This window comes from Polyodon spathula, chromosome 41 (assembly GCF_017654505.1).
Source record: "Polyodon spathula isolate WHYD16114869_AA chromosome 41, ASM1765450v1, whole genome shotgun sequence".
NCBI lineage: Eukaryota > Metazoa > Chordata > Actinopteri > Acipenseriformes > Polyodontidae > Polyodon > Polyodon spathula.
The window spans coordinates 1417451-1440922 of record NC_054574.1 but is presented as its reverse complement, the minus strand read 5'-3'; the positions used below and the strand labels follow the sequence as shown (position 1 = coordinate 1440922).

At 39.3% G+C, this 23472-nt stretch overlaps 3 protein-coding genes across 3 annotated transcripts in view; all 3 read left to right on the top strand.

Annotated features, from left to right (window-relative positions):
* Window positions 1-3282, top strand: part of c41h11orf54 (chromosome 41 C11orf54 homolog) — a 5191-nt gene extending 1909 nt beyond the window's left edge. The window contains exons 2-8 of the mRNA XM_041236596.1: window positions 313-411; window positions 641-714; window positions 838-939; window positions 1319-1495; window positions 2007-2156; window positions 2309-2425; window positions 2931-3282. Of these exons, the coding sequence (XP_041092530.1) occupies window positions 313-411; window positions 641-714; window positions 838-939; window positions 1319-1495; window positions 2007-2156; window positions 2309-2425; window positions 2931-3104 (893 nt within the window). The 3' untranslated portion in view covers window positions 3105-3282. The remainder of the gene's footprint in view (window positions 1-312; window positions 412-640; window positions 715-837; window positions 940-1318; window positions 1496-2006; window positions 2157-2308; window positions 2426-2930) is intronic.
* A 3307-nt stretch (window positions 3283-6589) lies between these two features.
* On the top strand, window positions 6590-23347 carry LOC121305068 (dynein beta chain, flagellar outer arm-like). The gene is made up of 32 exons (XM_041236595.1): window positions 6590-6772; window positions 7155-7247; window positions 7487-7705; window positions 8913-9034; window positions 9909-10094; window positions 11076-11307; window positions 11473-11592; window positions 11754-11813; window positions 12000-12103; window positions 12224-12302; window positions 12758-12883; window positions 13054-13218; window positions 13580-13815; window positions 14104-14317; window positions 15299-15469; window positions 15864-15959; window positions 16139-16302; window positions 16719-16866; window positions 17404-17544; window positions 17944-18066; window positions 18713-18925; window positions 19043-19254; window positions 19993-20212; window positions 20388-20541; window positions 20689-20840; window positions 20961-21167; window positions 21312-21447; window positions 21608-21751; window positions 22062-22216; window positions 22582-22777; window positions 23085-23213; window positions 23343-23347. The coding sequence occupies exons 1-32, from the start codon at window positions 6590-6592 to the stop codon at window positions 23345-23347; spliced, it is 4905 nt and encodes a 1634-aa protein (XP_041092529.1).
* LOC121305067 (dynein heavy chain 17, axonemal-like) overlaps window positions 23025-23472 on the top strand; it is a 37574-nt gene continuing 37126 nt past the window's right edge. The window contains exon 1 of the mRNA XM_041236593.1: window positions 23025-23308. The gene's annotated coding sequence lies outside the window, so the exon portion shown is untranslated. The remainder of the gene's footprint in view (window positions 23309-23472) is intronic.

Genomic DNA, 23472 nt, shown 5'->3' with positions numbered 1-23472 from the left:
TTGCTGCTTTTCTTTGACTCTGTGGATGCACACCAATCCAAGTGGCTGTTTCTTTACTTGTTTCTCTTGGAATGGTAAGTCAGCCCAATGAACACAAATGCCTCTCACCTGGTTTATGTGGAGAGTTCTGAATAACTGGTTTGTGCAGCTCTAGTTTCAAGTCTGTGTTACTTTTATTTATATGCGCTCGTTTGAATTCCAATTTCTTAACCCAGTGTTGGCACTGCACCCAGCAGGAGAATTCTGGGCCTGGAAATTCTGAAATCTTGCTGACGGAAACACAATGTATATGTTTTTTCTTCCTGTTTTTAGTACTCCAGAGCGGGCTGAAAGAAAATTTTGCTGATGTGCAAGTCTCTGTGGTGGACTGCCCTGACCTTACCCAGGATCCTTTTCGGTTTCCTGTTAAGGGTAATGTATTAACAGCACATGTTGATGGCTAGTTCTGAATTCTGCCCAGAACAAGATTTTTTTTTTCCCTTTACTGTTGGTCTTGGGTCAAAATACTTTTATTTGATTTAAAGAAGTGATAACCAAAGTAGTGATTAAATGCAGCCTGTCATAACAGTTCAAACCAATGTTAACGGCTTGTTGGATATCTGCTACTGTTTTATACATTAACATGCTATTTTGTTAACAGGAATCTGTGGTAAACCTCGAATAACAGATGTGGGAGGTGTTCCATACCTGATCCCAATGCCAAAGCAAGATAAGGTACGAATTAAGGTTTGACCCTTAAAATTCTGATTTAACTTTGAAATAGATGTTGAAAACCCCATAATGTGTTCTGGGAATGTTTCGCATGAAGTGATTTGGAATGCGTTTTCTCTTTCGTAGATCTATAACATGAATGCGGTTGCTAAGGAAATAGAATTACCTGGGGCCTTCATTCTTGGAGCTGGAGCAGTCTCTTCTAGAACCCTAGGGATGAATGCTGAGGTAACAACCGGGTCTCCTTTATCCCAGTAAAATGCTGTATTTGTATTGAGAACCAAAGTAGGTGATTTTAGGATATACCAAATATTGTAATCTACAGAATTAGAATGGGTTTTGTTATTTTTAATTAAACATGATTTGATTTGCATTCAGACAAAGGGGTGTCGACAGTGGTGTATGCCAGCTGTACTTTACAGAACGCAGGGTTTGAAGTGAAACATACTGCCTGAATTCCAGTACCGATTCCCCCCTCTCCTGTCCGATTCTGTAGCTAGCATTACCATTGCACTTTAAATGGAGACGCCCCTTAAAACAAGTTGCCTTTGCAGACCCATCCTGAACAGAACCGCCTTGCTCTCTCAGTCTGCCCTTCTCTTTACAGCTGATGCCTGTGGTCCAGACGGAAGGTGAAGGGAAGGCCGCAGTGAATGGCAGTTACTATTCTACAATAAACCCGTCAGACGGAGCGTGTCTACAGGAGAAGTATAGTGATAAATACAGTGACTGTGACTTTGGACTGCTGGCTAATCTTTACGCTTGTGAAGGGAAGACTGGGAAGGTGAGGGCTGCTGGTATCTGGTAACCTGGGCCACTTGATCGACTGTATTGATCCCTATAGCCAATAACTGTTCACTGTTATAAATGCATACAGGTGTTATTGAATATAAAAATTGGAACCCGGAACTAATTTGTTTAATTTCCTAAATGATTAAACTTTAGGATTAAACTGGTGTAAATATTTTAACTTATTGGAAACTTTGTAAGAATTTAGTAGAGCCGTGATAACAATCCCTCCATATGAAATGCACACAAAGGCTCACACCTTGGCATGCATATCTGTGGCAATGTTTCTGACAACTGCATAAACGTTTTGGCAAATTTCTTTAACGTTTGGCACATGTTTCAACAAATCTGAACTAATACCTGTGTGCCAAACATGGTCCTTTTGCTTCAGGTTGTGTCTAACCTTTTAATTGCAATAAAACTCTGCGTGTCTTGCTCTCAAATTCATGGAAACAGGAATTTGCATGATTGCGCAGTCCAGGTTTGATCGTCATGGCTTTCCCCAGGTTATTGAAGTCCGTGCTAACCGAAGGACAGGACAGAGCAGCCTGGTGACGTCTATGAGGAAGACACTGGAAAAGCAATACAGTGAGAAATCTGTAGGGATGGGCGGGACCTTCGTGATTCAGAAGGGGAAAGCCAAAATCCACATCATGGTACGTATTACTCAGTTAATAGTAAATCTGAACGCGTACAATGTATGGGTTACACTGCACATTTTGTGATCGATGCCAAATGATATTTCAATTAATAGAACAGTTATTTTGCAGCGTTCCAAGCAGGCCTTTAGAATATTATTCTTCTCCAGCCTCCCGAGTTCTCCGCCTGTCCCCTGCACACAGACGAGGATGTGAATAAGTGGCTGAAACATTTTGAAATGAGGGCGCCCCTTATCTGTCAGCCAGTGCTGGTGTCCCGAGACCCGGTGAGTATTTTGTGTAACAGCAGAGATTGAGGCCGTGTTGTTATTTGTCACTGAGCTAATTAAATCATAGTATAGGACTGCATCTAATGCAACATTTACTAAATACTGTTTTTCTTTAGAGGAGTAAAGGATGTGGGTGTATTACAAACCTGTCATATATCACTGGCACCCCTTTAAGAGTTACTCATTTGTATGCCTATTGTATTTTTCTCGCCCCTTTAAGTGACCGCAAAGATTTACGGGAGCTACTTGTAATGTAGTTGGCAGAAAATGGTCAGGTGCCAGGAGAGTAGATCTGGTCGTGAACATGTTAGAATGCTTTATGCCTTTTTTTTTTTTTTGCAAATGCACTGTATGTGTGAGTACCTTTCCTGAGCTTTACAAGTGCGCGGGAGTTGATTTTTCGTCGATTGGGAAAGAGAACTTGGGAAGCGGATTGATAAATGTTGAGGTACACGGCTGAGCCAGTTGTGTGTGTGAAACTCTTTTTCTATTCTCCTCACAGGGCCTGGACCTTCGAGTGGAGCACACTCACTGTTTCAGTCACCACGGAGAGGGGGGTCACTACTATATAGACACAACGCCAGACAGCGTCGAGTACCTGGGATACTTCCTGCCTGCTGAGTTTCTGTACCGCATCGACAGGCCCGAGGACACGCACGTGGTTGGCCGAGAATGAGCTCGGCGCGTCTTACAACTACTGTTTATAAAAACAAAACTGTTTTAATAATTGTATCCATCATTAAATGCAAGGATCTGCTTGAATGTAACCTGCAATCAATCACTGGCAGCAATACCTAAGATGTAACATCACCCCTGTGTTATAATAAAATAAAACAATCTTATAAATAGATGCACAGCACCATGTAGTGTTTTTTGTCTTTTTTTTTTAAAGCACATATTATCAGGCAGATATTTCTCACTTCTTTCAGCAGAAACAGTTGGGACCAGACCCTGCTTATAGTTCTGATTTTACCTTTACTAAAAATGCCTTGTCTAGCCGTTTTTTATTAGATTTTTTTTAAATAAGTGATGCTCATTTAACAAAGCAAATAATATGCAATTGTTTATAGTGCTATAGCCAATATAATAGTGCATGACTGATTTACATTGAAATCTGTATTGAAGACAACCTTGAAGAAAGGGCCACCTGCCTGTAGTGACCACTTACTGAACAGGAACTGCATTCAAGTTTATGGTGTCTCTAGGGTTATACTTTGTATTGGCTAGGGTGCTGCCGTGATTTAAATTTAATTCAGGTCACAATGTCAAGCTTTTTTGTTATAGCGCTATATAAGATAGATGTCTCCCTGTAACATACGATTCTCATGTTAAATCGCCATGTTAGCAGGTCCACTACTTCATTTGCTGAGCAGCACAGTGTTCAATGTGCGCTGGAGATTTCTATTATTCTAATGATTAAAGGGAGACGTACTGTACACACATTAAACCCAAGAGCCGGGCAACAGCAGACTGGACAGTACTATTTTCTAAAAGACATGCTAGCAATAAAGAAACCAATTATGTAAGTTTATTTGGTGACTACATATCAAAGGGGTATAAAAACCATAACTGTGTTTCCTAAATTGTGATGTTTGTAAAATGTTAGACCTTAATTAAACTCGTCAATTAAACAAACTGTTACTCATACATAATTGGATAAGTAAGCTGTAAACACACTGGCTCTTCACGAATATTTAGTTGTGTTTAATAAAAGGCAGAACAATAATTTCCCCACATATTTACACCCACTGTTGCACGTTTATTTGTATATTTTTTAATCACAAATATTATTATAGTGTATAGGTAAATATTATTAGCATCCAAAACTAAATGTATATTTTTCGTGAATCATTTTTTAAAGCATTTTTTTCTTCCATGATGGTATATTATAGGCTGTAATTAATGCGTGTTAGGAAATTCAAAAATCCATCTTAGGAAAACAAGTTTGCTTGCTTTTCAAGCTTGTGTCAACAGAAACTCCAAACACCTCCTGCTGATCAACACAATAGATGCACTGTCTGCTTTGAAAACAAAACAAAAACAACTCGTTCACTGGTTAACAACCTGACACAAACTGTTCTGCAGATATAACAAAAAAAAATATAATTTCACCTGCAGATACGACACAACAGTTAAGTTGTGTTCGTTTTACTGCTTTAGTTACAGGCTTTCATTAGACAATTGATACAGGATCATTTGCAAATCCCAAACTGTCAGTGCAGTTGCTAGGTAACACAACATGGAGCACGCAACACAGAAGTTTATTAACTGTGATAGTTTGATTATTTATTTGCCGAGCACTGCATAATTTAAATGCATAAACAATATTTTGCAAGCTAGTAGATTTTTCCTTTTGAATACGCAGGGACTTGGATAATTTTGGGAAATACAAGTTGCTCAAGTAAGCAGGTACGTGACCTTTTTAAATTATCATTCGCTACATGAACCAACTGAGCTGCAAACTTGTGTATCAAAATACCAACGGCCGTAAAATGTTACTAATGACATTATTCTTGCATTCCAAATTAATTTGTTACAAAATTCATAACGCGTTACAGACTACCCCTTTATACACATTTGCACCGTAATTTTTACAGTTTTCTGATGAAAGTTCATTACACTGTGCTATCTTTTATAATGTTAAACTTGTATATGGGACAGTGTAACCTAGAAGCCCCATTCTAGATGAGTGAATTGGTTAATTTTGATGCAATTTTAATTGTAATTCTAACTTTAATTATTTCAAGCAAAAACTTATACTTGTAAGGGGATACAAGAAATCAACACAAATCCCTTGTACAAGATATGCTTATTTATTTATTTATTTATTTATATGCTGTAGGCTGATATCACCTTGTTTCCGCTAACAACACGTTTGTAAAAGCAGCAGACTTAGTATAGTTCCTGAAATTTACAAATAAAAACATTATATATATATATATATATATATATATATATATATATATATATATATATATATATATATATATATATATTCTCTGAGTTCTTGTTTTGCTTTTATTCCTTTAAGAATTTAAAATGGACGAACTAATCTATTGGCTCCAACTAAGAATTGCATCTTCTCTGAAGCCTAAAGCGGATGAAGTCAAAGCGCTCCTGAGCAATTCGGAATACAGGTAATGACAGCAGGAAAACAACAAAACAGAGAAGTGACACTTTATAGCGGCAGCGTTTAACACAGTGAGTATTTGGATAGCAATACATTGTAACCATATGCACCCCAATTACTATTTTAACTGTACACTTGAAGGATATGGCCCTATTATGTTATACACCATATTAATTGTATTGCATTTTGCAGCGCACACTTAAGACAAGGAAAGTGTTAAGAGTGAGAATAGGGTCATGTGGCTATGGTCATTCAAGACTCTTAATGATGACACCCTTATTTTGACCCTCAACATCTTTTCAAGGAGGACTAGCCTGGTATCCCTGCAGAAATATCCAATTACTTTGCAGACTCCATCCCAATTCAAATGAGCTGCACTGATGCAGGGCAGCAGGTGTTTATCATGTTTCGTGCTTCCCATGCTGGTGTGTGTGTACCTTGTATAAGAGAGTAGAATATGTTTTGCTAGTGCAATCACCTTGTTAACACATTTTTGAATTGTTACAGGACCAATCTCTCAGAATTCCTGAGAAATGAAGACATCCACGGATTGTTTGTGTTCCGCCAGGTTGCTATGGGGGCTCTTGCTGCTTCCCTCACTCCACCCTCAGATCTTCAGAGCAAATGTGTTTTCTTCATGAAGTCTAAAACAGCCTCAAAGCTAACAGCTGAAAATATAGGTCTGCCTTCAAAACACTACAGTACAATTTGAATCTATTGTATGTGAGTGCATTAACCATGCATTAACATAATGTACCCTGGTTTACCATGTTGATTAATATGATTTACCATACTTCATGTTTTTTCATTACTTTGCCATGCTTTACCTTGCTTTCACTATGCTTTATTACACTTTGCTATGCTTTTACTATGGTAAACCTCTATAAGGGTAATTCAGAGTTGCATGCATTTTTTTGCAGTTCCTACAAGGTTGTTTAATATTGTCCTGGGGTAAAATGAAACCTAAATGACAGTATATAAACTGGGAGTGACACATCTTGTATGGATTTCCTTCCACAGCTGACAATGTCATGGTATTGGACACCAGTAAAAACCCCCTGAAACACATGGAACTGTTACTGCATCAAGTCTACATGCCCCTGCTCTGCGGCGATTCAGCCATGACCCACACTCTGGGGCTGAATGCTGATAGGTTGTTGGATGTATCGCACAGACTGATGGGTCAACTAGAGATGATCAGAGGTCACGTTAAGGTAAAGGTGATAAATAGTCATAGATTTAATGATTTACGATTAAGTAAAGCCCTTGTTTAATCAATGGACTTTTATTATTCTTGCATGGTAAGACACTGAACAGATTCTTACAGTACACAGGGAACATGGTTAATTGCTATGCAAACAACATGATATATCAATGATAATCACTCCCAACATTTTATGGAATTGATGACTAACCCTGGTGAACATTAAATGCTCTATCTTTAGAACAGCTTGTTCACAGTCCTCAGTTGCAGGTCAGCTTTTTGATGGTGCTGACATCGGCTAAGGCATTGACGCCTTTAGGAATTGCATACCAATACCTTATTGTTTTTCATTCCCATAGGGTTCTATTGTACTCCCAGTTCCTCCCATAAAGGGGCTCAGCAAGACGACACCATCAGCTGCACTTACGGCTGCAGTTATCCACGTGTTGGAATCAACTGTGATTGGTTGGATCAAACAGGTTAAGGTAGGGGTTGTATATAAATGATCATGTTGCTTCCTCTATATTTAAAGTGGTCTAAATGAAGCATTTTTCAGTGACTGTTGGAATATATTAATAGGTCTGAAAATCAGTTTTCATGCAGATCCTTGAACTTTTTCTTGACTGGTGTGGATTTATAAGTTTTTAAATCACTCATTAAGCTTAAGTTTAGTGAACAGGACCCTTAAAGCCACTGCTATAAAAGCTCTGCTGTGTCGGTCTAGGTTGTGCTGAAGCATGATCCTCTTGCCGAGCTGCAGAAGCACGGCCCTGGAGCTGGTGTTTATCAGGAAGAGGCTGCGTGGGAGAAACACATTCAGAACCTGCACTCCCTAAACGCCCAGCTGGATTCAGAGAAAGCTCGGGAAATCCTTACCAACCTGGAGCAGGCTAACAGCACGTACGCTCTCTCATTTCAAAACGTGTGCAAGGACATTGACAAGGTGAGCAGCACAGCGGTTGCTGTCGTCCTTGGATACATTAACAGAGGGATACAATAGGGAGCATGGCAGGAGGCTTGACATGAGTAGCGATGTAAGAGGCAGGCCTGGAAACAGTCATTGTTAAGCATGCCTTGACACTAGCTTGATGTAGGTTTTAAAATTAAAAATGTATAACTCCAGTGCCCTTTTCTCTGCTCTCCACTTTGAAACTGAAGGTACAGCCCTTGTCCTTCCCTCCATGTTGGTCCTCATCAATAAAGGCCCCCCATTCTTCCTTTGCTGGACAACGAGAGTCCCTTTCCTGCTCCACTTTAAACATGCTGTGCTTTCCTTGCTATAACTGAGATTCATGTTGTATATGAATTGTTTTTGCATGCATAGGCTCTTTTTCACGCAGAAGAAAACATGCAGCACTTAAGTACATTACTGCGTTGGTTTGAACTCTTGACATCGTCTGAATCTACTGCTGAAATCCTGAAATATTTCCCTCCTCTGTTACATACTCTGCTGCTGGTGTGGACACACTCAAGGTATTTCCAAGATTTTCATGAAAGGCATTCTGGTTCTTTCCTTCTCTAGGGCTACTTTCTAAAATGTTGACTCATTTGACTTCACTATAGGGGACTCATATGAAATCAGATTGTTTTTTAGAATTGGGAGCAAATTAACTTTTCATATAGCCACATCATAATTGGTAGTAATTATGATTGCTATAAAGCATCACTAAATTATGTAAATGTATGATTATTCCTGATTTGGTTGTTTCTCTGTTAGCCTACATATTACCAATCTAACATCAACAATGCTAAGGGCTAACAATAAATTATGATTGCCTTTAAGATACTATCATCAGCCAAAAGTATTCCTCACCCTTTTGAAGTTAATGTCTAATGAAGTCATGAACACAGCCGTGGAGACTGTAGGAGATGATGTTCTCAAAGACCCGTCCACAGTAAGTAAAACTCACCTGTGAAATAATGAATAGTCAGGAGACTTACTTTAGGATTCGATTTTAATTATGGCACAGCTGTCCGTAGCTAGTGGCAAAAATCTAAAGATGATGACTGTAATTATTTAATGATAATGCAGCACGAAACACCCCAAACCATGTTTATCATAGCTGTTGTTGGTTTTGTTGCTTGGCACTTTTCAAAAGCTGCTTTGTACATAGTGGGCAATGCAATCCTTGGGGTGCTGTTCATTTTAGTCTCACCAGAAACTGAAACGTGCCCTGAAGATCTGTGCTGCTTTTCGAGGAACTTACCTTGATGTGAAAGCCAAAGCTGATGAGATAAACAGCAAGAAGGTCGAAGAAAACATCCAGCACATGTAAGCTGTTACATATTGCTATTCAAGTATGAATGAATGATCTCAATACTCATCCTGTATGCTCTTGGACAGCATGTCACTATTTTGTCTTTTACACTTACTCAACATAAAAGGTCTGATTCACAAAACTTATTTTGTATTAAAAAAAATAATAACCACCTTGTGTATATGTCTATGTGTTTGCATTTAGCAAAATCTTTTTGCTTTAGGGTATTCTGTGCTGTGTTTTCTGTTTGGCTTAATCAGTTTTCCTTGGTGTAATTTGGCTGCTGCCCCAACTTGTATGGTAATAGCTTCTGGAATGTTGTTTACTCTTTGGACGCTATTAACACCAACCTTAAGCTCACTGATCATGTTTCACTGTGTCCTTTTAATGTGCTAAGTGCTTTGCAATTCTTTCCTACACATGTAAAGTGTTAATTAAACACTTAGTGTACAGTCACCATGGATATCTTTTTCCATTTAAAATACACATCTTTGTTGAATGAACAACCTCATACCTTTCTAATTTACTGTAAATACAGTATAATTGTAAATCTCGAAAAACTACTCACTTCTAAATCTTTTGTAGTCATCTTTGTATTACTTTAGTATAAATACATGTTAATTTGAATTCATATGTTGTTTTTTTCTGACTTTATGTGAACGAAAAGACACACATTTGCCCGTTTTCCCATTGGAAACAGTGATATTTTGAAATATCACTGTCCTGGTCACAAAAGCAAAGTTTGTGGGGAATAATAGTCATTTTCTATACTTTTGAGGCATAAGCAATTAGGAAATAACACTTACTACCCAGGAACAAAAATTGTGTTACATAGTGATTCAAGCATGAAGCAGAACTTGATGATAATGTGAGCTTTTAACCTCACAGATCTAGGAAACCTTCCGATTCCCTGTGGAGTGCCAAGCTTTATGGACCACTGTCTGCAAAGTTCACGTCTCGGGGATGGGAATTTCCTGGTCGAGGGAAGGGTGACGGGGTTGATGAGTGGGTTGACTGTCCATGGCCTCCGCACGGCGCAAAGTGCTTCCAGAGAATGAACTTGTTTATGGAGAGGTCAGTAGAATGTATCCTTGTTCAGACCTGGTTGTTAGCATAGACTTGGGGCCAACATGTGTCTGTATGTTGAGGAGAGGTAGGGTGAACAAATTCACAGCTACTGAAACACGTGAACTGCTTTTTTTGGTGATTGCTACATTTTTCAGTTGCCTTTTTTCCCATCTGAAAAGCTTTTTGTGGGAAACGTTTCCTCTGCACCCACTGACACCATGTGCTGTATTGATTGGTCAACAGTGATGGGCCTAATATAAGTCATTCCAACAAATGTCTCACATGTAGCTATATATAAACTGCTGTATTTAGAAACAATCATTATACATCTGATGATGGGGGTCTGGCATGAGAATGTACAAAACACTTAATAAGTGAAGCTCTAATAATCGCTTACATGACCCTATGGTTCTTTATATTAAAGTGGTTATAGTTAATTAAGTAATTCCATACGTCTCAGTTGTTGTGCATGCTATATAGAGCATTTATAAAGCTTATATCTTATGTCATTTTCTAAAATTAAAATGCATGTTTGCTAAAACCATGTGCCTCTTTCAGAATTGCACATCAGATCTTACATAGCAAAATGGAAGTGAACGGTAGATAAGATGAATGGAATTATTATATATAACCCCCTTAGCTATTCTGTTAGATGCATGCTTGAAGTGCATTCTCCAAAAGTCTCTTCACATTCACAATTTCCAAACAACACACATTCAACTCGTTTAATTAACCTTCTTATATTCAGTTACTTTAAGCTCTTTTCTGTGGCGCTCATTCAGTTTCCAACACATTTGTTTCTAATATGAATTATTAAAACATTGTGTGCTCTATTTAAACCATTTAAGCAGAGGTTTTAATATTGTCTGAAAAGCAATGCATGTTTGAACCAAAACCAGACTGTTATTGGTTCCAGAGTCCTGGGTGTGTGACCCATCGGTTTACTATGCTAAAGAATGCCAATGCCTTGTGGTTTCTTATGACTAGGTGCAATGATGTCTTGGAGCTTGTGGAGACTATCAGACATTTCCAGCTGCTGGAGACTGCTTCAGAGATTGGTGGAGCTGGAACTGCGAGTTTGGATGCCATGGTGCGCGAGATACAGGACACCTACAAGAGAACCATACACACCTTCACCAGCCAGAATTCAAACATCCTGTCTGCTGATAAGAACCAGTCTTTTGAGAAAGCTTTCTTCAACTTCAGAACGACAATGAAGGCAAGCTTCTTAAAGAATAACCGCATCATAATATACATTTGAATGAAATCGCATTAGTACGCTATCGAACAGATAAGACTGAAATGCTCTTACCAGCCTGCTGTTGCTTTAAGACCTGCTTACCTTGCAGATGGGTATACGTTGTGGATGTGATTCATGTTGCAGGAACTGGAGTTTCAGATTGCCGAAGTGCTAAGGAGCAGCTTTCAACAGTGTCCCACAATCAACTCTCAGCTTAGACTACTGCAGGTGTTTGAAGGCATGTGCAGCAGAGAACTTGTTCAGGTAAGATTGGATTCTAAAATGGATCAGGAAGCCGTGGGGTAAATCGCAGGTGTTGTGTACTAATGCAATTACCAGCATCATTTGTAACATCATTGTAGGACATCTGTGGCCGTGTTTTTTTTTTAGATGTTCTGTTGAATACATTGTTCTTATATACTCAGGAACATTTAAAGGACAAGTATGAGCAACTCCTGTCCATGTTTATTGAGGAGCTGACCCAGGTGAAGTCCTTATACCAGACGATGAGTAACAGCCCACCACTGTGTGTTCACTCACCACCCACTGTCAACAAGCTGCTTTGGGTGAAGGGGCTACAAGCTAGAGTCTCAGTAAGTTCTACAGATGCATTTTTTTCTTACCTGAATCTCCCATGTCTTTTAATAACACATTTCATATTGCCACTTCAGGAGCCAATGGTGAAATTAAAGGAAATCACCCCACATTCTCTGAAAGGAGATCTAGGCTGGAAACTCAGGCACTTGTACACCGAAGTTATGGACGAACTTAAAAGGTATCTTCATAAAACTAAAACACTGTGGAAATGTAATGACTCTTTGTCACTGCTGATGTAGCAATTTTTTTTTATTATTTTAGGCAAATAATAACTGGCCGTCATAATTTATTTTAACAGCTGTGAGAAAGAAACGATTGACTCTTGGCTGAAGAATTCTCAAGTGGACCTCAGCAATGCCTTAAAGAGGCCTTTATTGGTGAGTTTGACATTTTTTATTTAACATTTTAAATGAATGTAAATATAAAATATAAATAAAAATAACGTGGTTAATATGGATTTGCTTTTTTGTACGATGTGCTCTGAGGAATGGATACTTCCCCTAGTGTGTACAAGGGTACATTTCTATGAACTGGAGAAACACTAGAGGAAGCCCAGAGAAATTTATTTCCAAAAAATGTCCACTTCTTTGATTTTCGTCAGGTCTTAAATAAGGCTTGTTAATTCCTCATTTATAGTTTATATATATATATATATATATATATATATATATATATATATATATATATACTATATATATATATATATATATAATATATAATATATTATATGTAAGTTGTAGTCTTTGAACAGTAAACTACTTTTTCACCTACTTACCCTGCCGTCATATCCATCTTTAAATCAGACTTTATGTGTTTACCATGTTCTTCTTAGGTTGCTTCCAACGTGTATGGTGAACTGGAGGATCAGCTCCAGGCTGTGGAGTTGAATCTGGATCCAGACCTTCTCCTGTTACTGCGAGAAGCTTCGTACCTTCGGAAGGCACCGTTCAACTTCAGTGTATGAGAAATCTTTTTAAGGATAACCATAAAATGCATCCGCCAGCTACGCTTGACAGCAATGGCGACGGTAAAGGGGGCAGGTGGGAAGGAGGCCCAGTTAGTCCTTTAGTTGACACTCGTACCCCTAAGGAAGGCTACGCTGTTAAAACACTGTTCTTTAATTTGCAGTTACTTGAACCTGTAGAGACCCTTCTAAAGAACGTGGACGTGAACAGACTCAAGTCTCAAGCTGTCCGGCTGGAGGCAGTGGTGTGCAAGTACAACGAGGTCACGAGAACCATCAACGATTATGAGAGGAGACTGCTGGAAAGGAAATTATCTGCAGCGGAAGAGGTAAAGTCAGTGGCTCCTATTTATTTTCATGTACTGTAAATTGGTAATCATGAACTTTGGATTTTAAAATACAAGTCAAATGGACGTCCTTTTTTTTTTAAAATCTGATTTAAATTACTGTGAAAAATATGACAGAGCTGGACTGTCACAATTATAAAATGTGATTAACCGTGATTCTACCAGTACATGATCTGTGAAAGCATTTTTTTTCGTAATCCCTCCATTAGCTGCATAACACTAAAACAAAATCATTCAGTGAAAATCCTGCAAGGTGGTGTTTTTAGTCTTTGATATCTGTTATAAACCAGTTGAGGTTAATATAAGGGCTCCATTTTCAACCCGTTGTCTTGTTTTGTTTTAGCTGCTGCAGAGTGGATTGACCGTGCACACATGGAGCATGGAAGAGAGTGTGGATTTTATTGAGCTGGCTACCTCCCTGGTATGCTCTGACCTCTACATGACCTTCAGCTCACTGAGGAGCAACTGCAGGGAAATCTTAGACCGGTCCAGTGCCTGGTCCAATGGAAACCTTGATATATTCTCCAGCAGGGACACCCAGAGGACTTACTCCATGGAGGAATTAATTCAAGAGCAAGAGTAAGTAAGCTAACCTTGTGTCAAACTCTACCTCCAACCACTCTATTCATAAGAGAATTTATTAAAGAGAAGGGCCAGTCGTTCCATGAGTGCGTGCCCAAAAAATCTTTGTTTTGTTTCCACCGATGACGTTTTTCCAACCACTTGAGTGCATTTTCACAAAACAACCTGACATTTTGTAGAAATGTAAATCAGGTTTTTTAATGTTTTTTTTTTGTCATTGAGAAACAGACCCACGCAGCTTTATATAAATTTAAATGCTCCACCCAACATTTGCATTCTTTGAAGGACCCTGGAGCACAGCCTGGAACGACAGATTTTTACAGACGGGCAGAGAATTCACAACCTGATCAAAGAGTCCTTTGTCGCCGTGGGCGTCAGCGAGGCCTCGCCCGCCTGGCAAGAGTACGTGGAGCACATCGACATCCTGGTCCTACAGGGACTGAAGGAGGTCACCTTCAGCAGCCTGGCTTCCATGCTGAGCACACTCCTGGAGGGGCAGGTAAGACAGAGCCCCTCGATTAGTATTCAGCATCCGTCATCACAACTCAGCAAGGCGCAGACACATCTGTCCTGACATAGATCCTCTTTCCTCAGTGAGCTTTTAAAGGCCACTTCTTAACAGCTTAATTGCTTGTCTATTGAGATGCCTTCCACTTAAGAGGGAAGTGAAGCACACTGCATTTACAAACAACAAACCTACAGCATGCAGCTGTGTCCTCTGGGCTTTAAATCTTTATTTCTTTCTTTTTCTTTCTTTCTTTCTTTGGATAAGGATCGGGGGGGGGGGGGGGGGGGGGGGGGGGGGGGGGGGGGATAAAGCTGCCCAGGGGGTCTGATTCAGCCCACACTTCTTATGTTTGACACCATTGCTGCAGTTTTGCAGGGTGGTAATTACTGTCTAATTAACATTTTGCAGAACTGACACTGTTATCTTCGACTATTTGATCACTCCTCTGGTACTCGTGACAAAATATTCCAGCTAATAAGGTTGTGGTTTGAGGCTGTTCAGTTTTTTGTCACAAGGGGGCCTCAGTGTCACACAGTAATCTTTGAATAAAAATAAGCCCTTTAGTAAATAAGTTAGAAGGTTGCAACACTGCAGATCACTTACAGTTACTGTGTTGTGCAGCTACAGTTAGTTTAACATGACAGAATATGCATGGACTGTAAATCTTTATAGCTCAGTGTGAAAAGGTTTTATATGCTTACACTTTCAAACGCCTGATGCTAGAACCTTCATATGCTAAAAAGCAAAACCTGCAAACTTTAAAATCGGTAAATCTGTCCCAGAATGTGATTACCATAAATCCCATTACCATTTTTTTTTTAAAGACATTAATGAAGTTAACAAAAAAAAAAAAGCTTCTTGTAGTGGCACCATATATTTCAGCTAACGACCATAATGGGAGCTAATGAGCTGCATTAAAGATATTATCACAAACGTAATTGCAATCTCATTTGTGCCATTCATCATGCCCAGGAGGCTCCGATCCTTCGTATCCGCGTGGAGCTGGTGGGCAGTGCTGTGGAGTTCTGTCCTCCACTGGACGAGAGCGCTGTGCAGAGCAGCGTGCTGGAACACACCCGCGACTGGCTTAAGAGCTTTCTCCTTAGAGGCTCCCTGGTGACCATGCTGTGCTTCAGTGCCCAGGTATCTTTACACTACAGGGTTTGTCCCACTCTGCTGTTCTGTATGTGTGTTCTCTGGATCCCAGCTGGGAGACTGCATTCCATTAACATGACAAATGCATTTTCCACCAACATAGAAAAAATAGCTGCTGTGCACAGGTGTTCCAAATATTTTTGTGCAAGTGGTTTGGTCCATCCTTCCTTCTTGTAAGCTAAATTGATGAACGATAACATTTACTGATGGTGTAAAATATGCAGAAGAGATTACAAATCTTCACCTGTACTTCAGATCAATTTAACCAAGCCGTCAGTACGTTTAAAGCAAAGCAATAGTTTTGTTTCTCTGCTTGAAAACACATTCAGTTGACTTTTTGTTTGTGGAACTCAACAGATGTCGGATTCATTGTTTTTTTCAGGGAGGCTACCATGACTACATAGCAGCTGACAAAGAGGTCATTCAGTTGGTTGGTCACATTTTGGAACAAGTGCAGGACAGCGCTGACAAATGCCAGGTCTGTCAACTTTATATTTGCCCACTGCTGACCATTCCTTGCCATTTGTGCAATATAAGAACTGTTTTAAAATGTTTAGCATCTGCATGAAATATGTACTGTGATCTGGTGGAATGGATGTCATTGTGTAAATTCAATACAGTAATGAATCAGTTGGTCTGTAATTCTGTTTATCTAAGGACACGTTGGGAGTTTTAAATCAATATGCCTATCTCTGGAAGAAAGATGTCAATGCCACCTTTCAAGACTTTATACATGGAGTCGGCAGAGTAAAGTCTGCTAATCAGAGTTGGTTTTCCGGGGCAGACTTCCTTATGGATTTAATAGATACCTTGAGTGACCGGTAAGGTGACATTGCTATCAGTTTGAATGTATTAAGGGCTGGAAACATCTAATGAGCCGATAATTTCACTCATCTGATGTATTTAACTCAGCTGCCCTGTAGGTCAAATCAGATCGAAATACTATGTCCTCTAAAGAAATAATGTATGGAAGTCACGTGTGTGCAGACAGATACAGAGCTTTAATTGAAATCCTTTGTGGATCTATTAATGAGTATCTTATTAGGTGGATAGTTTATTTATTGATCTGGTAAGTGAAAGTCCTTCCATTTCTTTTTATATAAAGATATAACTGATAGGGTAACGACGCGCTGATATGAAAGCACTGAAGTGCTTTACCCATTAGATGGACGGAGAACATATGCCTCCTGAATCTTTTATTACTCTAATGGCCTTTCAATCATTTCTTCTGGTTTAGATCTCAGAGCAGACAAAGCAGCAATTTGAGATCCCAGAGCACTCTGCTGATTGAAGCTGAACGAGCCTTTATTCAGCCCGAGGATGCAAAGGAGACCATTTCCGTTCCATTGCTGGAGGATTTTGATGCAGAGATCTCTATCTACAGGGTACTTGGAGTGGTTCTTAGTTAATATTTACTGCCCTGTTAGATAGTCTGGGTTCTATTGATCAATGGTGATGGGTCTAAACAACACCATCATTTCAATCATTAAAGGGGAAAACACAATCTCTAACTACCTGCGAGAGTGTATATTTTTGTCATTAAGTTAATAGGCATAATTGGTAATGTTTTAATAACAGTGTGGGTATTTTGATCCACAGTTGTGTACATTAGTTGGATCGATTTGGTAGTCTCTAACTAGCATTCTGCTAAATTACGTACTGGCTATAGACTGCAAATTGAATTTCCTTTTTTTTTAAAATATATTTTCATTTCAGATCATGTGAGGCTCTTTCAGCCTTGCTCTGTTAAATAGTATAGTATATCATACACACAGTAGTGTAGGGAAGTTGGGCAGAGAGTTTTTCTAATAAAAATCAAGGGACAGAATTTATCCTTTACAGAGGTAGAGCAGTTAAAAAATGCAATGTCTTAAAATGGCTTAATAAGCAATTCTCTTCAATAGGATTTGCTATAATTTCAGAACGACAGGGACACCATCTTGACTTTCCAGGACTCCATGGTTCTAGGCTGGATTCAGGTGGACTTCCAGCCCATCAAGCAGGTTCTGGCTGCCTACGCATTCAAGTGGATGTGGACCTTTGCAAAATACCTAACAGACAAGGTAAGAGGACAGAGACTATAGGGAGTTAAACTGGAAAGTGCTGTAAATCATTCCAATTAAACCACATCACAACCCTAAATATACAGGGTGATTTAGGTAGTTACCATATACAAGTTCTACCTTAATTCTCTGCATTATTGTCCCGAACACGTTAGTATATCATAAAGAATACCCTGATTAGGACTAGTGTTGGACTACCTTACCTATACATTAACATTAGGTAGTCCAGGATTAGTGCTAATTATTGTGTGAAACAAACCATTTTAATGTTTTAAGTTTTCTTATAGAGCAGCATTTTTTATTTGGGTTGAACATTTTAACCACATTTGAAGAGGCCATCCATCAACCTTCCATGAAAGTGGTGATTTGACTTGTGTGTGGGCATTTTGTCTCTTTCAGGTGACTGCTACGTTGAAGAAGCTGGATGCGTTTTTAAAAAGAACCGAACCTCAAATAGAGATCATCACTGGGGAGGAAAGAGACACGGTATTCTTTATGACAATGATACAGCTGTTCAATGAGGTATCTTTGTTTATCTTGTCGTCTTTTTTCCAAGGCAAGCAGACAGCAAACTCTTTAATCTCGTAACCTAAACAGACAATGTGATATTTCAGTTAGTGTGTGTGTGTTTAACAAGCACTCCAGTATGGCAATTGAACAAACACTTGCTTTGACATATTCTTGTTTGTGTAATGACAAACTTTTCTGCAAAGAGCAAGTCAAATAAGAAAGCTAAAGAAATACTAGTGGTTTATTTATTTAGATTTTGAAGAAAACTTTAGGGTTAAGGGAATCTTTCAGATTTTCTGAGTATCCACATTTATAATACATTTTAACCCTCTGACGCACTATTTATTGTCATAAGTCAATTTTTTCACAAAAGAAAACTACACCCAATAAAGTTACCAAACCAGAAATCAATAGCTCGGGCATTTATTCTTGGAACTTGTTATTAGTTGATAACTGTTTTTGTTCGATTTTATAATTATGATAGGTATTTTTCTCCTTATGGAAATTTGGAATAAAATGCTATGAGAATATAGCCATTAAACTTTAAACTAGCATGAGACAAACTTAATGTGTGCCATGCACACGAATGACAAAAAATATATTTGGTGAAAAGGTAAGGTATGATGACTTTCAGTGTCACCGTTTTTGTTTTCAATAGGTATCCACAAAGCAAACAGAAATGGAGGGGCAGTTCATTGTTATGCAGAAAGCTCTCAAGCTGTTGGAAAAATATGAGATGAAGCTGCCAGCCGAGAGCGAGAGGCTGTTCAAAGCAACTCCGGGGCGCTGGAACATCCTGAGAACCAAGGTGTCCCTGGCCAAGCAGAGGCTCAGCCCCAAGATCCGGCAGGAATCTGAGAGCATCACCAAGGTGATGTTTATCCATGGGTTATCCTTCGGAAATCTCCCAGAAAGCAACAGAACATTTAGAACCAGGGCATGTCAAATTCTCAATCCTCACGCTCAATATCATTGATGTCCCTTGCAGGATCTTTCCCAGTTTGGTGAAAGACTTCACCAGCTAAGAGAAGCTATTGATGAGTCGGACATCTACACGAGAGCCTGCTCGATAGAACAAGCTTACTGCGCAATCAAGACGTTCAGCAAACAAGTGAAAAGTCTACAGAGGGAAGCTAAGGACCTTAAGGAACTGCAGGAGCTACTAGAGGCTACTGTGGTGGACTTCTCTGTTTTAAATGAGTAAGTCAGATGCCTTTCTCATGTGTAGTTACGGTACTCATGCTTTCCAATGGTTAACCTTGCTTTTTTAAAATTCCTTACCATAACAAGACAGTGTTATTCTGTAATTTACCATGCTTGCAGGAGGCTTTGAATATCCAATTGTTGCACTTAAAAACATGTCAAACATAGCTGAAGGTTAATAAAGGGGTAACTATACCAGTGGAGCACTGGGCATTGAAATTCAGAGCAAAGTGCCTGTTCTTTTGTCTAGGCTGTTATTTGATACATTATCTGGTTTGCTATTATAAAGCTTAAGCACAGCTTAATGATGGGGCTTGCTGTTCACTGGTTCACAGTCATCCTTTGTGTTATCTAACTTGCCACTGACGTGTTGCAAAACGCCCTTTTTATATATCCAAATGGCACTCTTCTTTGGCAAGGTAGTGACTAGGATATGATAATACAAGAGTTAAGTAAGGTAGATAGTTTGAACATGATCTATTAATGCTTTGCATTATCACATAACATTCTGGAATGAGTTAGCAAAGACAGTACTTGCCATACTTACCGTTCAAAAATGAATTTAGATGAAAGCCTGCCATAGGGAAAAGTTTAATATCAGAGGAGAGTAATTCTAAAAACGAAGCAATTTACTCTGTAAAAACATCAGAAATTGCATGTTGTCTAACATTTTAATGAGTTGCTCAATTCCAGAGTCACTTTTCCCAAAACTCAGTTTGGCTGCTTTTCCCTCAGATGCCATCACACAGTGAGGAACCTCACCCTGTTGTGGCAGAAGGTGGAGGTGATTCAGAAACAGCAAACCCAATGGAAGACACAGCCCTGGCAAGACATGGACACAGTCCAGCTTATTAACAACACGAACGAGCAGCTGCAGATAGTTCAATCACTTCCACGCGAGGTGCGTGGCTGGGACATCTATGCTGGCATCTTGGAATCTGTGAATGTCATACAGGTACACACGTTACGGGAACGAAGCTGTAATGATTTATAAGAAGCCTGGAAATGCCTGGTCACATAACATGCAAATTCCTCACACTATTCATTGCCTTGTCATGGAATGGGTCAAAATTGACACTGCTAAATAGAAAGGATTACAATGCTAATCGACTCGTATTTTCTCTCTTCAGTTGACTTTACCACTAATTGAGGACCTTCTCAATCCGGCGATGAGAACAAGACATTGGAAACAACTTGTGCGACTCACAGGGGGACAGCTTTACATCACTCCAGAGAACATAAGAAGAATGACTCTTGCAGATCTGATCACTTTGGGATTGCAGAGTTAGTATTCTTTGTGGATGTTAAAACCTGGCATCTACAAATTACTTAAAAAAAACACCTACTTTGCAGTTTCTTAAGTTAATTTAAAGAAACCTTAAAAATCTAAGGACTATTGCATGTGTTAATAATACTTTATTGTCTTACCAGGACATGCAGATAATGTGAAGACCATAGTTGATCGGGCAGTTAAAGATGTGACAATCGAAAGTGGTCTGAAGACTTGTGAAGAAGTGTGGCTCAGCAGAATATTTGACATGCACCCTCATTGCAGAGTAACGTCTGCTACAGGGCGGGAAGAAGTAAGTACTATCTATACAGCAAAAATCATACAAGCTCTATCCATTTTTTTTGTTTATTGACTAACTAGTCCAGGAGCTTGCAAGCACGTTTCTGAAAGCGACATCTATTGATTTCTTGAGGTTGGCCCCACCATGCTGCTAAACCATCCAGAAGTTATCTTTGAGGAGCTTGAGCATCATCAGATGACCCTGGAGACCATGAAGAACAACAGCGAAGCTGGCTCGTTCCTCGACGAAGTGACAAAATGGCAGAAGAAGTTACAGGTCATCGAATCTGTTGTTCGCTTGTGGTCACAAGTCCAGGAGAAGTGGGTCCAACTGGAAGAGGTAAGATTTTATTCATAGGTTCTGGTATAGAATGAGCTCCTCACAGCAATGTCAGTGATAGCCTCATAACCTCTGAAAGGTGCTGAACAGAACAGTGAAGCCAGTCGTGAAACCCCACTTATGTACATTTGGGCTGTTTTGCAGGTGTTTTGGACTGATGATGTATGTCGAGATTTACCAAAAGAAGCTGCAACGTTTGCTGCGGTGCACCAAGATCTACGTGCTGTAATGAAAGCTACTGAACAAAATCCAAATGTTCTGCAGACCTGCACAAAACAAGGTGAGAACCAACATTCTTTGAGGGTCTTAGCAACAAAGAACAGTCAGATCTTGTACTTCATCCATGCCAGATTCATTTTGAATCTAGGTGCATTCCATATGAATAGATTTGAACTGCAAAAGTGAATACACATTTTTTTCTTTTTTTAAATATGTATTAGGCTTACAGGACATGCTTGGTGAAATGAACGAGAAATTAGAAAAATGCCAAAATGCTTTGCTTCATAACCTGGAACAAAGGCGCATTGCTTTCCCAAGATTCTTCTTTCTGCCTTTACAAGATACTTTAAAAATTGTATTCTACGGTAAGAAGCAATCCGGTACACAAATTATATATATATAGTATAAGAAACACTATATAGAGAACAAAGAACTATAGTACTGTATGTTAAAGTGTGGCAAATAATAGTATATGCATTGTATAATCAAGGGAAATCATGGAAAACTGCTAAACTGCTGGGCACCATTGTAACCCTAAGTTTTAATAGAATTTGGCAGTGGTTTACCTGTAATTAAAGACGGATGTTAGCATGTGTTTGCTGTTTAACTCCAGTAGAACTCTTTCCTGAAAGCCACATTATAACTGCAATAACCTGTTCTTCTCAACCCTTGTAGCTCACAATCCAGACGTACTAAACCGATACCTGTATAAAGTGTTTGAGCACATGGAAAGCCTGATATTTGAGACAAATAATGAGATTAACAAGGATGGAAGCCAGATAATAATAGCGGTTCAAAGCTTTCAAGGAGAACAACTGTATCTTCCAGAGGTACCTAAAAAAAAAAAAAAAAAAAAAAAACATTTAGAAAAGTGCTCACAAACAATGTATAGAGTTTTACTCGTGTGACGTCAAAATATTGTAAAATACAGTGGACTTCAATAATTGTCAGTGAACTACGAGTTGTAGCCTATAAACTAATTAACATACGAGATCGAAATTGTATTACATTTATTCAGCCCTTCATCAGCTAAATTACCACATAGTGCAATGAAGAATGTGTTTAAGTGAATTGCAGACATTCATCTCTTGTGTTTAAAACCGCATTGACACAATGTCAAGGGTTGCTGATCTCTGCGGATGAGATGGCCCTGTCATGTTATTACACTGTTACCATCTGCTTTGTTTCAACAAAGCCTCTGGAGTGCAAGGGTCCTATTGAGAACTGGCTTGAGCTGCTGGTGAGAAGGATCAGAACAGCTTTGCAGCACCACCTCCATGCCGCCCTGGGACACGAGCTGCTGCCACAGAGACAAATCCACAGCGCTGGAGCGAGGCGGGTGTCAGTTAGCAAGCCTGCTTCAAAGCAACGGCAGGGAGGCAAGAGGGACAGTATGTAATCAGATGCCTGACTCGAAATAACCATATTGTTCTGTTATTAAGGATTTTTAAAACATCTGTAAACTTGTTATAAGGAGTCATACAATCAGAATTTGAACTACAGACCTGATGTTTGTTTTCTTTACATCAGTTTGCCTGGCAAAGGAGAGAACGTGGGTTTAGGTACAGTAGAAGCAGTTCAATTAACGTTCGGAGTTGTTTCAAACTAGTTTTAGAACATTTTCGTAGTTGCTCGCCTACTTTGCTCTGTTGGAAACGGAACCAGAATGAGCCCCAGTGTGTTTGTCTCCCTGTTTAGTTCTTCCAGGACTTGGCAGCTCCTCACTCCGGACTCTGGAGAGGAAGGAAAGTGGTTCTCTTGTAGTCCAGCAGCAGGATGTGTCGAGCAGTAAATCACAGCGAGAGACCTGGATACTGGCCACCCTCAGTGAGGTGGCGCATCTCGCCACGCAGATTCATTTTTCAAGTTCCCTTCAGGAAAGTGTTAACGCGTGGGCCAGTGGAGACAAGGATACGCTGCGTGTAATTACCGTTATTTTGTTCACATCTTTTAAAGGTTAAACGTTTTATAAAGGTTATTTAGCATAGCAAGCATACCTGCTGAGATTTTGAATTATTTCTTATTATCTAATGTAAATGCTCACAATACATCACTGACATTTCTATTCATATATTTATATTAAAGC

Bases quoted from the DNA above. Each gene is read 5' to 3' on its own strand.
- LOC121305068 (XM_041236595.1), top strand. From the start codon at position 6,590: ATGGTATTGGACACCAGTAAAAACCCCCTGAAACACATGGAACTGTTA. The intron at 13,219-13,579 runs GTAAAGTCAGTG...GTTTTGTTTTAG, and splicing joins AATTATCTGCAGCGGAAGAG to CTGCTGCAGAGTGGATTGAC. The intron at 15,960-16,138 runs GTCTGTCAACTT...TGTTTATCTAAG, and splicing joins ACAGCGCTGACAAATGCCAG to GACACGTTGGGAGTTTTAAA.